Raw genomic sequence first — 13,795 nt, 5'->3', positions numbered from 1 at the left:
CTGGGCAGTGAACAGGTGACCTTCAGTTTGTAGGCCAGTGCTCAATCCACTGAGCCAGACCAGCCAGGGCAAATTTTTATCAATATTGCCAAGTTGATATATGCAAAGAGTTTATTATAATTTAATTATAGTTTATGTTCCACCTGTATACCTGTTTCTGGACCAGTCTTCCTAACCAGAGAGATAACTTCTGCACAGGTGATCTCTCCCAACTGCAATCTTCCCACTAGCTCATGAAAACCCTGAGTTGCTCTCTCTGATGGCCAGAAATGGAATACCTTCATAGATGTTTTCTTTAACTACAGAGAGGATTCTTCTCTGAGATTTGTGCTATTTGGGAAGAATCTTGGTAGTGGTGGAGCTCAATCCATGCAGAGGTGGAGCCTCTGTAGGACCAACAAAGAAAGGCAGTGAGGAGCATTTCAAAAGGATACCTGTGAATGAAGGAAGTGACCTGAAAGTGACATCATCAGGGATCATTTGTTTCAGGCCAGTGATCCTAGCTACCCCTGGACTGGGGAGAGAAGGGCTTGGCAAAGTTTTCGTCCATAAGAATGTCACAACATTTCAACAGTGTTATTGTCACTCAGGTGCTTGGCAGGGACACAGACATGCTGACTCTGCACCCTGTCCTGATCCCTTAACCTCAGCTGCTCAGCCCGCGATTCTCCACCCTGGAGCTATTAGGGTCAGGGAGCAGCTGGAGAGACTTACAGGGACTGGGGTAGACATAGCAAAGGTCCAGAACGTCGGAGCAGAAAATATTATGTCCTGGTGTCCTGGTTTCTAAGACTGATTTCAAATATTCTGCCACACAAGTTCACCAGTACCTGTCGGACTAGGTGTCCCAGTTTTTGGTTCGGAAAATATCGTGTGTCTCAAAGGTAATGAAGAGGGAGGCAACAGTTCATTCATTCCAGTGTCTATGAGTGGGATGGGGGGAGGAGCGGGGAGGAGCAGGAGAGTGACAGAGATGGCCCCAGCTCTGCGCTAGAAACTTCCGTGAATCCGCGCAGTGTTACTGGCATTATCATAGCGCCACTTGCTTACCCTGTCCCCGGCCCAATCCCACACTGGGAAGTCTGATATGTTAGCCTCGGCTCTCAGCCTCGCCCCACTAGCTCAACTGAGAGGGTCCAAGTGCATATGGGAAAGCAGCCTGCCACGGCTGCTTAAAAAAGTGGGGCTAAGCAACTGGGCTCGGTGTGGCCGATTTCAGGCAGCTGGGATGCGGACGTCAGTTTTTCCCTTGGGGAGATAGGAAGGAGACTCCAGGTCCCCAAAGAAGCGCCACAGCCAGTTCGGCCGACAACAACCCCCCTCCCCCCCCTCCCAACACCCCCATTGGAGTGGCGGTCGGCCCAGCCCCTAAGCGATCAGGCGACGGCCCCCGGCCCGGTACGTTCTCCTCCCAGCGTAGCCCGGCCCATCTCCCCACCCGAGGCTCCGCCCCCGATCCCTCCCCGGCTCAGCAGGCTCGAGAAAGGCGGCACCCAAGGACTGTCTGGGCTTCTGGGATGGATACGCTTGGAGGACTACAAGTCCCAGCAGCGCCTGGGCTCGCCCACGGGGGCCGGGCTCTACCGGGCAGCGAATTGGGAGGGGCTTTGGCGCTCAGGCTAGGGAACACGTGTGACCAATCGCCGGATGGCTCACGACGTGTGCCGATGGGGGCGGGGAGAAGCCCTCCAGGGCCCGGACAAAAGCCGGATCCCGGGCGGCTGCGGGAGGCTGGCGCGCTCCGGTTAGTGGGCGTTAGGTCAGGGCCTCTGTGGAGGGAGCGCCGCGCACGGACCTTCGCAGAGAGGTGAGTAGCTGGTGGCTGCTTTTGTGGGAGGGCCCCCACCTGGCCCAGGATCTTCCTGCCTCCCTCTCTCAGCCCGGAACCGCCTCCACCGACGCAGGCTTGGTGTTAAAGCGCCCTTTCTGCACCTGCTTGGAAGTTTTGGGGGTCTTAGCTTTGGGTTAGCCTTCGTCCGTAACCCCCGGCAGCGGCCACGTGCCTCTGACTCCCAACTCTTCCACTTTCCAGTTCCTGGGAGTTTGCACAGGCTTGCCGCCATCCTTGCTTCTCTTTCCTCCGCCGACTTGCATTTACTCTATGCTGGCACCCCTCACCTCCTCCAGGAGCCAGGTACCGAGCCAGTTCGGGCTTTATCGGACCATCTCTTGCCCCCATCCGGTTCCTCTCAGCCGATGCGGAGGACGGGAAGTAGAGAGGCGGTGGCCACTCGACCCACTCTGACCCCTTCAAGTCAGGTTCAAGCCCTTCCTTCCTTATAGTTTCGGAGAGTCCACTGAGCCTCGCGCCGAAGTAGAGAGAGCAGGCGCGGTGGGCCCCGGCAGGCGCGAGGTCCGAGGCCTGGCCTTGCCGCGAGGACCTGGCCGTAGAGTGGCGACGTCGGAAGGACCCTCCTCGCTCTGGAGGTGCCGTCGGGCCAAGCGTCTAAGAGACAGATGGCCAGGGTGCCAGTCTGCCCCCCCCTCCCGCCTCCCTGGCGCTGACTCCGAGTTTGGCTGAAGCAAGGTCCTCTAGGGGCGAGAGGATGCTGCCGCCACCCTCCTGTTGGGCTTGGCAGAGGGCCAGTCCCCGCGCCTACTGCCCTCTCCAACCTTGGCAGATACTGTGCAGTTCCGAGGAGTTATGCCATTAGGTGGTCCCTCCTCGGCAGTCTGTCTGGGCACAGAGTTTTGGGGAGGATGGTTAGCTAGGAGCAGTGCATAGCACAGTGTTTCAGCCAGCTCAGTTCCTTGTATTTCTGAAATGTTGGGTAGGGACAGCTAGCGGGTAGACCCCAGGTGGGTAATTTTCACCTCTTGCAGAGCTTCTTAAACAGCTTAGGAGACTTTGATGGGAAGGTCCCCCAGACACTGGGCAGCTAGTGTCTCTACCCACCTTCTGACACTATGTAGGGGGCACTTACAGAACTGCCCTCTCCTTTGCTCCAGGGATTGGCTCTCTCCTCAACCTCCAGATGTTATGGATACTAACCTTAAAAATGAGTACTTTTTGTCTTTTCCAGAGAGAGACCCTAAGTAGCATTCCTAGTGGTTCTGCAATACATTCCTGGGGAACAGGCTTCTTTCATTCAGCCTTCCCTGTGGGCTGTTTCTGCACCTGGTGGCTTCTGTAGATGAACTCAGTCTTGGGTCACATACTCTGTCTGCAGAAAAGACCCCATTCAGCTCATAGGCTCCTCCCTTGGAATATGTGTGTATGTGTATGTGTGTGTTTCAGGTTCCTTGACATGATGTCTCCCAAATGGTTTACACATTTACCTGTTACCAGGTAACAGTTTGGCCCCAAAGCCAACGCCTGGGGTCTTAGCTCTGCTCTGAAACCATTTATCACCAGTTTGACAGCGCATTCAGCTTCTGTGCACCTCCAGCCCAGATTGGTACACACTTTTTCTTGTTGTCACTAGAGCAACTGTTTTTAACTGGTGGTTTGGGGCCATCAGAGGTTAGTCACAGGTCGTCACCTTAAAATGATATATACAGTCAGGTGTGTGCACCTTTTTCTGGGCTTTTCTTCGGATCCTCAAGTCTGAGACCTCAAATAGGTTAGGAGCCACTGTCCTAGAGATACTTCAAGACTCCGCTGAATGTTTAAACTTGGGACTTACCACCACCCAGTTCACTCCCTGGGTTTGTGAGCCTTCTTACCCTGTGTTGGTGAATATGCAGAGGCGATTCTTTCCCGGCTTTTATTCTGTCTTATAACATCTCTGTCTTGGTTTTGAGAGGGCTTTCCCCATCTAAGCCAGAATGCTCTGGTGGCAAATCTTTTCCATCCTGTACCATAGCCCTGGTGTGCCTCTTCTCTCCCATCCTTTTGGAGATGAGCTCTTGAATCTGAGATTTGATCTGGTGCTCAAGAAAATTGTGGCTTTTCAGCTACACAAGGTCCCTTTTCTCTCCCTGTCCTTTCCAAAGTCGGGTCTCTTGTCTGTTTTGGCAGGTGCCAGGTTTGGGGGACTGTTGTCCTAGCAGTGCCTGTCAGACCTCTGCCATAGAGGCTTAGCTGAGGGGCTTCCTTCCTTCTGGATTTTGCGATCCCTTGTGCCTGATATGTCTGAACTGCTGAGGGTGGTCAGAAATTGCCCCCTTCTTTCTCTGCTTGCCCTGGGCTGCACTCTGGGAGGGGGGTGGGGGCAGGTGTACCCATCTGATTTCAGGACCAGTTTTTCTGGTCTGAGTCAAGAAGGTTGGGAAATGGAGCTGGAGTGGGTGGAGGTGGCAGACTCTGGGGCAGTGGGGCTGGCTGAGGCATCTCCTTCTGAAACTCACGTTGAGATGGAGCTGGAAGGTATTCCAGGGGAAGTCCAGAAAAGGGAATGTCTACTTTGAGCCCCTTCCCTGCTACCCCACTTTGGGCCAGACACTAGACTGAATGTGCCCATTGTGCTCAGCTGGAGACCAGCTGGGAGGCTAAAGGAAGCAATTGAGCCAGGATTAGAATCTGAAGCTCCAGCATGGCCATTCGGGAGGGATGTGCAGAGTGGCCTCGGGACATTGGCCTTCCTTGAGCTGGAAATGGAGACCAGCCTTCCTGTTTGTATAAACCAGCCAGCTCCCTAACTCTGCCCTCCTTTATTTGCACTTGCCTTTTCTCTTCCAGCAAATTGAACAACTTCAGTTCTGGATCTTTGTGGGAGAGACAGGAGTGACCTTTCCTCATCTGGCCAAGTTCTTAGCATAGTGACTTGATTACCTTTCCTGCCCCTGTTCCTCTCCCTAAATCGTTCCTGTCACTACCCATGGGAGAAAATGGCGTGTCAGGACAAGTGGTGGGAAGGGAAATGAAATTGTTGCACAGACCCTTTTTTTTTTTTTAACATGGCATATTCCGTTTAGAAATGGTCTTTTCTCTTGAGTTGGGGTGTGGTGTTTTCTGGAGACCAGGAGTAAGAATGTTTGGATTCACATCTTGTGGCCCCTGCTAATTAGTTAGGCTTCTTGGGCAGGTTATTTTAACTCCTCTGAGCTTCTATTTCTCATCTGAGAAACAGGGTTATGAATCTCGATGCACCTCACAAGACTCACATAAAGTGAGTTTCTGTATACATGTGACTAAGGATGGTTTCAGCCTCCTCCCAGCCCTGGCTCAGTTAGAAGTGACCAGTACAGGGTGGTCTCCAGGGAGGCCTCTGTTTTGCTCTAAATTAGCAGCTGGGTGACTCAGTGGGCTGGGTGGGTTGCACTGAAGGTCATAGTTCCCCCGCCCTGTGTTTGCTCTGAACTCAGGGAGAAATGAGCTTTGATATGACTCTTCCTCTTTGCTCTTCAGGGGCTTGATCTTTCCAGAGGCTAACTAAACTTGCTGGCCGGGCCTTCAGCTTAGTGCTGTGTGTCAGTGTGTGAAGAGGGTGAATCTGGGTGTGGGGGAGAAAAAACCTGTAGGGGGAGTAAGGCTAGCATTGCACAATTTGGCTATGCTCCCTGCAGGTAACAGACCCAGAGGGTGTGTTTCAGTGCCTGTGCCCACCTTGGGTGGGATCAGCACTCAGGTTCGGGTTCCCACCACTGATAATCCTGGTCCCTCCCTGGTGAATGTCGTCATGCGTGAGCTGATTTGCCTAGAGAGCGTGGAGATAGGATTGAGGCCAAGAATCCAAGGGAAATGCCAGCTTTATATTTCTCTATCATCTTCCCTTTTCCACCATGTCCTGATCCTCGTCTGCTGTTTGAGATCCCACTCCTCCTACTGGGCAACCCTTTTTCTCCCTCTTGAGAGGTGCTGAGATCTGGTTTTATCGTCTAGTGGCAAATGGGCCTGTGTCTGCCCTGCTGATGAAGATAGTGCTTCCATTTTCTGCCCCTTCTGACCAGCTCCTCTTACCCCAACAGATAGAGCAGGTCCCTCTGCAGCCATGTCAGCCAAGGCGATTTCAGAGCAGACGGGCAAAGAACTCCTTTACAAGTACATCTGCACCACCTCGGCCATCCAGAACCGGTTTAAGTATGCCCGGGTCACGCCTGACACAGACTGGGCCCGCCTGCTGCAGGACCACCCCTGGCTGCTCAGCCAGGTGAGTATGCCCCCATCCCAGACCCTTCATCCAAGCCCAGAGGCTGAGGAAGAGAAAGTAGTCAGTTTGTTGGAGATGTCCAAGTGGGTCATGTGATGGCAGACTGCCTGCATCGAATGGGCAGCATGCAGTGGGCTGGCAGTGTTTTGTGTTCAGCTCCCCACATGTTGAGGTACCTTGGCATGGCATACAGAGAGCATGGCCTTGGAACTGGACAAATGGCAGCTCTGTTTATTAATCATGTGGCCTGGAGCAAACCATTTTACTCTCTGAGCTTCATGGGCATAACATGCACCATGTGAGCTGTAAGGATTAGCAGTAAGGTCTGGGAAGCATTTAGTGTGCTGCCTGTCACTTGGTAGATGCCCAGTAGAGAATAGGTATGTGCCCCCCTGGGCCCATCCCCTCAAGTGGAGCACATCATGGATGTCAGGGTCCTGAGGAAGTGTGACATTTTAGTTTGGGAAGAATGGCTAATGGCCTTGGGGGTCAGGCAGCCTGGCAGAGAGGCTCTTCAGATCCTTGCAGGGCCACTATTGGGAAGGGTTGGGAAGTTTAGATTTCTTTGGCAAGGCCCAGAGAGCAGGGGTAGATCCAAAGGTGGGGTTTCAGGGATGCATGTTTCCTCCCAACTGGGAGGCAGTCCAGCCGAAAAGGGAGCTGCCTCTAGAAGTAGTGAATTTCCTGGCACTGGAGGTATATGAACAGTGGCTGGGGGCTGCTTCTTGAGCTTCTAGACAGGGTTCAAGCACAGGGATGGGGTTGACCAGATGACCTCTTAAGGTCGACCCAAGGCTCTATCTTTCTGTTCTTCCTTTTTGAACATGGGCTGGTCCATCCCCTTGAGTGTAAGGGAGACAAAATCTGTAGGTTAAACCTAAAGCTTATAGTTTATTCAAGTTAAGACACCACATGAGGGAGGGGAGGGGATAGTTTATTCAGCAGGTATTTGGTAAGTACCTGCTCTGTGCCAGGTTCTATCCTGGGCACAGATTGTTCTAGATTCCTGGTTATCAAAAGGAAGGTGTAGACTGAAACAGGTGAGAGAAGCTTCCAAGAGTTGACCCTAAAGGAGGGGTGGGATTGGTTTGCAGAGTGGGATAGATTGGAAGTCACCCAGTCTATCCTGTGCTTTGGGTCCCCAGATTGTCATCTCTTACTCTATCCTCTCTTTCCTTGTTCTAAATACAAACCCATCTTGTTCCAGAGCTTGGTGGTTAAGCCAGACCAGTTGATCAAACGGCGTGGAAAGCTGGGCCTAGTTGGGGTCAACCTCACTCTGGATGGAGTCAAATCCTGGCTGAAGCCACGGCTGGGACAGGAAGCCACAGTGAGTCTGGGTAGAGGGCTGGTATGGCTGTGCCATGGTAGCAGAAGCAGACATGGTAGCTTCATGGTAGCAGTCCCGTGGCCCACCCCGACACTGGTCGGATTGCAGCCTGGGGAAGGTGGTAGTCTGTGGAGCCGACTTAGTCAGCGGGCCAGTCCGGGTGCTTATTCCCAGCTCTCTCTATCAGGGAACGGCCAGATGTACTACATAGGTAACCCCACTATAATCCAAGGGCAGGGTAGAAGTGGTCTGTTTCTTTATTGTCGATCTGAGATAGGAATTCCTTTTTTCAATTTCTAGAAAGGATGTATGGTAGCTTGTCATGACATGCAAACCCTAAGAGGGTGGGTAAAAAAGTGGAAGAAGAGACATGCAGAATCATTTAGGCAGAGGTGTGATTGGCTTGGTAATTAATTTCAGCTCTGTAGATGAGAGCGCTAAAGTGAAATCTGCCTTAGGAAGGCTAAGAGATGCTCAGAAATAAACTTGCATTTCTTTTTCTTGTCACTCCCAAAGGGAATGAAGAACTAAAGGGAGGGATTGGCTGAGGCTTAGCTTAGACTGGGGAGGATGTGCCGTCCACACCTGGCTTTGCCCCATCTGGGGTGACTGTGGACTGGGGGTGACCGTTCTTTTCCTTGGCTGACCCTGAGGGAGGGTGAAGATGGTGATGGAACCATCTTCCTCTGTGATTGAGCTTTCTTAAATCAGCTCTTTGCATTAATTCCCAGTTTCTGGCCCTCGTAGTAAAGAGGGATCCTTGAAGTTGTACATGGGCCTGGGGGCTGAAGGATTTTGACCCTTGTGCTTCCAGGCCTTTGGGGAGAGGACCGCAGGGTTAGGGGTTGAGCAGTGTCCCCAGGGAGGTCCTCAGGGTCCTTTCTCCTCTGCTAGCCGATGAAGGGGATGTCGGGATGACTGGGCTGGCAGCGGCTTCGGCTCATTACCTCTGATGGATCACTGTCTGGCCTCTGACTCAGCAGTGCTGCACGGCAGGCGGGGGCTTCTGGACACGCTGGGATGAGGGCTGTCTGCCTTGGCTGCCACCAGGGACCCACTTAAACTGATTAGCTCTGCAGGCCTGTTGTGTTCAGCCCTGAGACTCTGTGGAAAAGTTTTCCTAGTCAAGCTCTCACTTTCCTCTTCTCGCAACCCCCACCCCGACCCACACCCCACCTCCTGCCCCAGTCTTCGCTGTGCCTGGGCGTAGGTCCCTGGGCGGGCTCTCCCTGCCTGAGCTCCGAGATAGATAGCTATGATTTGTCTGAGCTCTTTACTTTGTGTGATGGCAGGGACGGAGGTGGCTCCCGCTCTCTGCTTTTGGGGCCCGGGCAGTGTTGCAGCTCGTTTGCCACCCTCCAGAGAAGGCAGAGAAGGGTGTGGAAGATCAGCACAGGTCGAAGTGTGGCTGCCCAAGGGCCAGCGGATGGGAGAGGGGTCTCAGGAAGTACTTCTTTAGCTTAGCGCAGGCGTTTCTTGCCTTTTCATCTCACGGCACAGACGAAGTACTAAAATTCTGAGGCACACCAAAAATTCGTTTTTTGCTGATCTGACAAAAAATTAGGTATCATTTTGATTCATTCACTCCAGAGGCAGAGGTGGGTTAAGGTCAGTTTAGGCCCCGGGCGCAGAAGAAAATATTGGGCCCCTTAAAAAAAAAGAGAGAGACAGGGAAAATAAAAATACATGTTAACCATATTTTATGCAGCATAGTAATGAAAGCAAACTTGGTGTCATTAGAAAAAGCGTAAATTTGGGGTTTTGCGGGGCCCTTCAAAAGCCAGGTGCGCACCTGGTGCGCCCACCGTTAAATCTGCCTCTGTCAGAGGAATATTGTTTTATTGGCTGTTGTCATTTTTTCATCTGACAGTCTAAGCGCAAAGAGGTCAGTGTCCCTGACTAAATAGTCAACTTATTGCATGTTTTAAAAGTTCTTGCGGTGCACTGGTTAAACACCGCTGGCTTGTGGGGGATCTGTGGTCCTATTACCCTGGTTTCTGGAAAAATCTCTTTGCTGGGTATTGTGGTGTAAGTGCTTGAACCCCACCTCTGATGACAAGGCGAGGCAGAGGGAGCCGAGGTGCTCCCTCCCTTGGACCTGCGGAGGAAGACATGCTGTCCGTCTGAGCTTCATCTCCCTCTGTCTCCGCAGGTGGGCAAGGCCAAAGGCTTCCTTAAGAACTTTCTGATCGAACCCTTTGTCCCGCACAGTCAGGTATGTGTGAAGTGGTTCCAGGCTGGGGCTTCTCTCTCCTGGAGCCTTGTGTTTATCAACCCTACAGTGATAAAAGGGGAAAGTACACTGCTGGAGAAAAGTCAAAGGGGCCAGAATCTAGGAAGCTGCACTGAGGGCCCCGGGGCACGGAGGGGCCTGCGGAACAGGGAGTCCAGAGATGAGGGGAAGGGCTTAGTTTGCAGCCGGAGGAATCACGGCTGGTGATTTCCCAGTGCTGAGATGGGAAGGACTTGAAGGCAGAACCCCTCCCCCAGATCAGGTCGCGCTGGCTCAGTCTGGGACTGTCAGTCAGCAAGGCTGTGGCCTCTTCTCTCCTCTTGTCCCTGAGGGGGAGGTGATAAACAGGTCTCCCCTGCTGAATGTTCTCTATGGGTTTTAGAAATGAGACCACAGGGATTGGGCTTCTTGTCCCCAGTTCAGTGCCCCCACCCACGTGGTGCTCTTTTCCCCTATAAGGCGGAGGAGTTCTACGTCTGCATCTATGCTACCCGAGAAGGGGACTACGTCCTGTTCCACCATGAAGGGGGCATGGACGTGGGCGATGTGGACACCAAAGCGCAGAAACTGCTTGTCAGGGTGGATGAGAAGCTGAATCCTGAGGACCTCAAGAAACACCTGTTGCTCCGTGCCCCTGAAGACAAGAAAGAGTTGAGTGAGAGGGTCTGCAGGGATGTGGGGAATAGGGAAGGCCGACGGGCTCTGGGTGCAGAACAGGGAAAGCAGAGTGGTCTTCCCTATGAACAGGGGGTGGGGAGCAGGTGGTAAGCACACAGGCAACTGCCCAACCCCCCTGACCAGTCCCAGGGAGGGGACTAGCTGGCTCAGACTGAAATGTGCCGTCAGTGTCCCTCACCTTGCCCCTGTCTGTCTGGTGCCTCCTCCTCTGGCTCCCTGCCTGACAGCTCCTTTCCGCCTCAGTGGCTGAGGAGTGAGGCCCAGGGAGTGGGCTTGGCAGAGAAAAGCAAGAGGGTCAGCAGGGTGTCAGGATGGTGGGAAGTAGAGCTGCCAGTGGCAGTGACCTTGCTGCTGAACCTGCTCATTGATGGATTGATTGTCCCTCTCTCCTACCCCCTTAGAATTCTGGCCAGTTTTATCTCCGGCCTCTTCAATTTCTATGAGGATCTCTACTTCACATACCTCGAGATCAACCCCCTTGGTAACTAGCTCTGCAGGGGTGGAGGGTGGGGCGTGGGTCAGCTATAGCAGGGTGCCAGTGCTTGCGGTGACCTGGTGTTGGCGAGCAGAAGACCAGGCTTCCATCTGGGGAGGGCACAGCAGGCAGGGGTGTGTGTGCAGAGGGACCTCCAGGCTCAGAGTGCAGGCTTCTGTTTCTGAGCTCTCAGAAGACTGTGATTAGTCCTCTTTAGCCAACTCCAGCTTCTTTCTTTGGCCTTAATTTGGTCTGTGATGGGGAAGTCCTATGTGCTCTGTGGCTGTTCCTGCCAGTGGATTAGACTGTTCACCCAGGAAGGGGCTGCCTCTGCACTGGTCTGACCCTTTAAGTGCTCCTTCTTCCCTCTCTGTGCCCTCAGAGGCACCTCCTCCGGGAGTTGGTCAGTCATTGATCCCCAAGGGCAGGAAGCCTTGGCCCCAGCCTCTCTGGTAGGAAAGGAGGTAGGTGGTGTGATCTGGCTCTGGCTAGGGCTTCTCAGGACAAAGTCCTGATTCTAGATCCAGCTGGGGATACAGCCCCTCTAATGGACCAGATGGCTCTGTGCTGACTTAATTAGCTAAATGGCCCTGGGGGAAAGGGAAGATAGATGTCCAGTGAGGTGGCAGTAAATGAACCCTGCTGGCTGGGGGCCCAGTGCACCCCTGCAGCTTCCCAGCTTTCCCTGCCTAGTACCTGACCATGAGGCTTCCCCTAGTCTGTACCTTTAAACATTTTTTTTTTAATGATAGGGCCATGGATGGGTAAATGGTTAGATATTTAAGGCACATTATGTAGCATTTTATGAAAATGTTTAAAAATTGCCATAACAACTAAAACATACTTTCCTATCATATTACCTGTAGATCAGGGAGGGGGAAACTGGTCTTCTAGGACTGGTTTTTCCTTTGATGGGGGAAAGTTGTGTCTCCATAACAATTATTCTGGTTTTTGCTCAGCGAGGAAGTCCTTAGGCCTGTGTGGGACCCGGACCCCGTGGGAGTGGTCTGTGGGAAGGCCGTTGGGGGGGTGGTTTGGAGGTTGTTGGTCACCTCTGCCTGGGGCTGGTGTCTGATTTCCTTTGCTTTTCTTACAGTTGTGACCAAAAATGGCGTCTATGTCCTTGACTTGGCGGCCAAGGTGGATGCCACTGCTGACTACATCTGCAAAGTGAAGTGGGGCGATATAGAGTTCCCTCCCCCCTTTGGGCGAGAGGCTTACCCGGAGGTAAGGCTGGTCTGGAGAGGAGATGGAGAGTGACGGGGGCCAGGGGATGACTAATCTCAGATGAGCATTTGGCCCCCTCGTGGTCGGTATATTTGGCAGGGAAAGGAAGGTCGAGAACCATTTAATTTTCTTAAAACCCCAAGGGGAGATGGGGGTAGCAGTCAGCCAAGCCTCTGAATCCTGGCCAGAAATCCTTTTAGACTTCTCTCTCAATCAACCTCCTGGGGCTCTTAACTTGATTTGTTGTTTCTTGATAATTCAGAGTGTCTCCCCCCAATCTGTCAGGAAGGTAGTTCTTTCTGCCACTTGCTGAGAATTTTAATTGCTTCTTTCCACCCTGTCCTCTCTGAGGTCCTCACAACAGAATCAGGCCTGCATGGCCTGTATGGCATGACGTAACCCAGGCCAAGGGAAGTGGCTGGGCTGGGGGAAGGAGTGGGGCCTGGGATGGGGAGAGGGTTGTGTGACCTAGGCGACAGACGACAGATGCTAGGAAGAAACAGTGACATAGCGAGGCCTGGGACTTGGGCAGAGGGCCAAGAAAGGAGTTGGGAAATTTGTCCCTAGGTGCTGACAGTGGCAGTGAGTGGTTTTGGTACTTGAAGACGCCATCATGTTCTGTCCCAGGCACATAGGGTCCCACGTAGCCTTTTCCCCCCGGCCCTATTAAAGCAATTGAAGACTTCTTTATGTGTCTCCAGGGACAGGGGAGGGGAGAGGTCCTAGAGTCTGGGACCTTGGTGAAGGGGGTGCTGCCAGGGCCCACCTGTTGCTTGTTGTCTGGTCCCTAGGAAGCCTATATTGCAGACCTGGATGCCAAAAGCGGGGCAAGCCTGAAGCTGACCTTGCTGAACCCCAAAGGGAGGATCTGGACCATGGTGGCTGGAGGTGGTGCCTCTGTCGTGTACAGGTGACCGAGGGGGCTGCTGAAGGGGATGCTAGTCAGATCCACAGGTGCATGGCCTGGATCAAGTGCTTCACCTCTAGGGGACTCTAGTTTCTTGCTTTGGTGCAGAGCAGGAATTGTGGGGAATTGCAAAGGGTTCCATGAACCTTCCGGTTTGCTTCAAAATGAAGCTATTTGGGCACAACAAATACAGAAATGAACCTAAAAGTGAACGTTGCTGTATCCCCGCCCCTCTCCTCACCTGGGCACCATGGTAAACGTGTTGCTGTGTATTCTTCCAGGCATTTTAGCGCCAGTGGAACTATGCATCCTTTTAAACTTCATAGAAATATTGGGATCCTAGTCTATACCCTTTGTGATACTTTGTGGTTTTCCACTTAAAGCCCAGTGGACATCTGCTCCTTTCTAGGCCTGAGATCGGCCGGCCACATTCCCTTCTGTGCTTGGTGTGGCTCTCCTCTGGCAACAGTAGTTTCTCTTCTCCATTGGGCAGCCTGGCAGACTCTTGGCATGTGCATTTTTTCTTTGTGTTGGGAGGTACTCTGTTCATTTCACTTACCATTGTTGGTCAGTCCAGGGCCCCACAGTGTCAGCGCTGGCAGAGTACAGTGTTCAGGAGAGCCTGATGCAGCACCTGGATCCCAGGTCTGAGAAGTCAGTTTCATAGTCTGACTTCAGGGCTTCGGAGGTGTCTGCGTGTCCTCCCAGTCACCAAGCTGCCACTCTCCACTGCTAGAGGTGGAGCCAGCACTGACTTCCGTGTCTCCCTGGCAGTGATACCATCTGCGATCTGGGGGGTGTCAACGAGCTGGCGAACTATGGGGAGTACTCGGGCGCCCCCAGTGAGCAGCAGACCTATGATTATGCCAAGACGATCCTGTCCCTCATGACCCGCGAGAAGCACCCAGATGGT

General features: G+C 52.9%; 1 protein-coding gene across 2 annotated transcripts in view; it reads left to right on the top strand.

The window, feature by feature from the left end:
* The first annotated feature begins 1,642 nt into the window (after positions 1–1,642).
* Positions 1,643–13,795, top strand: part of ACLY (ATP citrate lyase) — a 39,623-nt gene continuing 27,470 nt past the window's right edge. For both annotated transcript variants that reach the window (XM_090292809.1, XM_090292808.1), the window contains exons 1-9: positions 1,643–1,807; positions 5,855–6,032; positions 7,240–7,362; positions 9,515–9,577; positions 10,055–10,245; positions 10,675–10,754; positions 11,845–11,975; positions 12,767–12,885; positions 13,657–13,793. In XM_090292809.1, the coding sequence (XP_090148935.1) occupies positions 1,668–1,807; positions 5,855–6,032; positions 7,240–7,362; positions 9,515–9,577; positions 10,055–10,245; positions 10,675–10,754; positions 11,845–11,975; positions 12,767–12,885; positions 13,657–13,793 (1,162 nt within the window). In that variant the 5' untranslated portion in view covers positions 1,643–1,667. The remainder of the gene's footprint in view (positions 1,808–5,854; positions 6,033–7,239; positions 7,363–9,514; positions 9,578–10,054; positions 10,246–10,674; positions 10,755–11,844; positions 11,976–12,766; positions 12,886–13,656; positions 13,794–13,795) is intronic.

The sequence above is a fragment of the Furipterus horrens genome, unplaced genomic scaffold, assembly GCF_987537825.1.
Source record: "Furipterus horrens unplaced genomic scaffold, mFurHor1.1.pri manual_scaffold_11, whole genome shotgun sequence".
Lineage (NCBI taxonomy): Eukaryota > Metazoa > Chordata > Mammalia > Chiroptera > Furipteridae > Furipterus > Furipterus horrens.
This window is presented reverse-complemented; position numbering and strand designations above follow the sequence as displayed.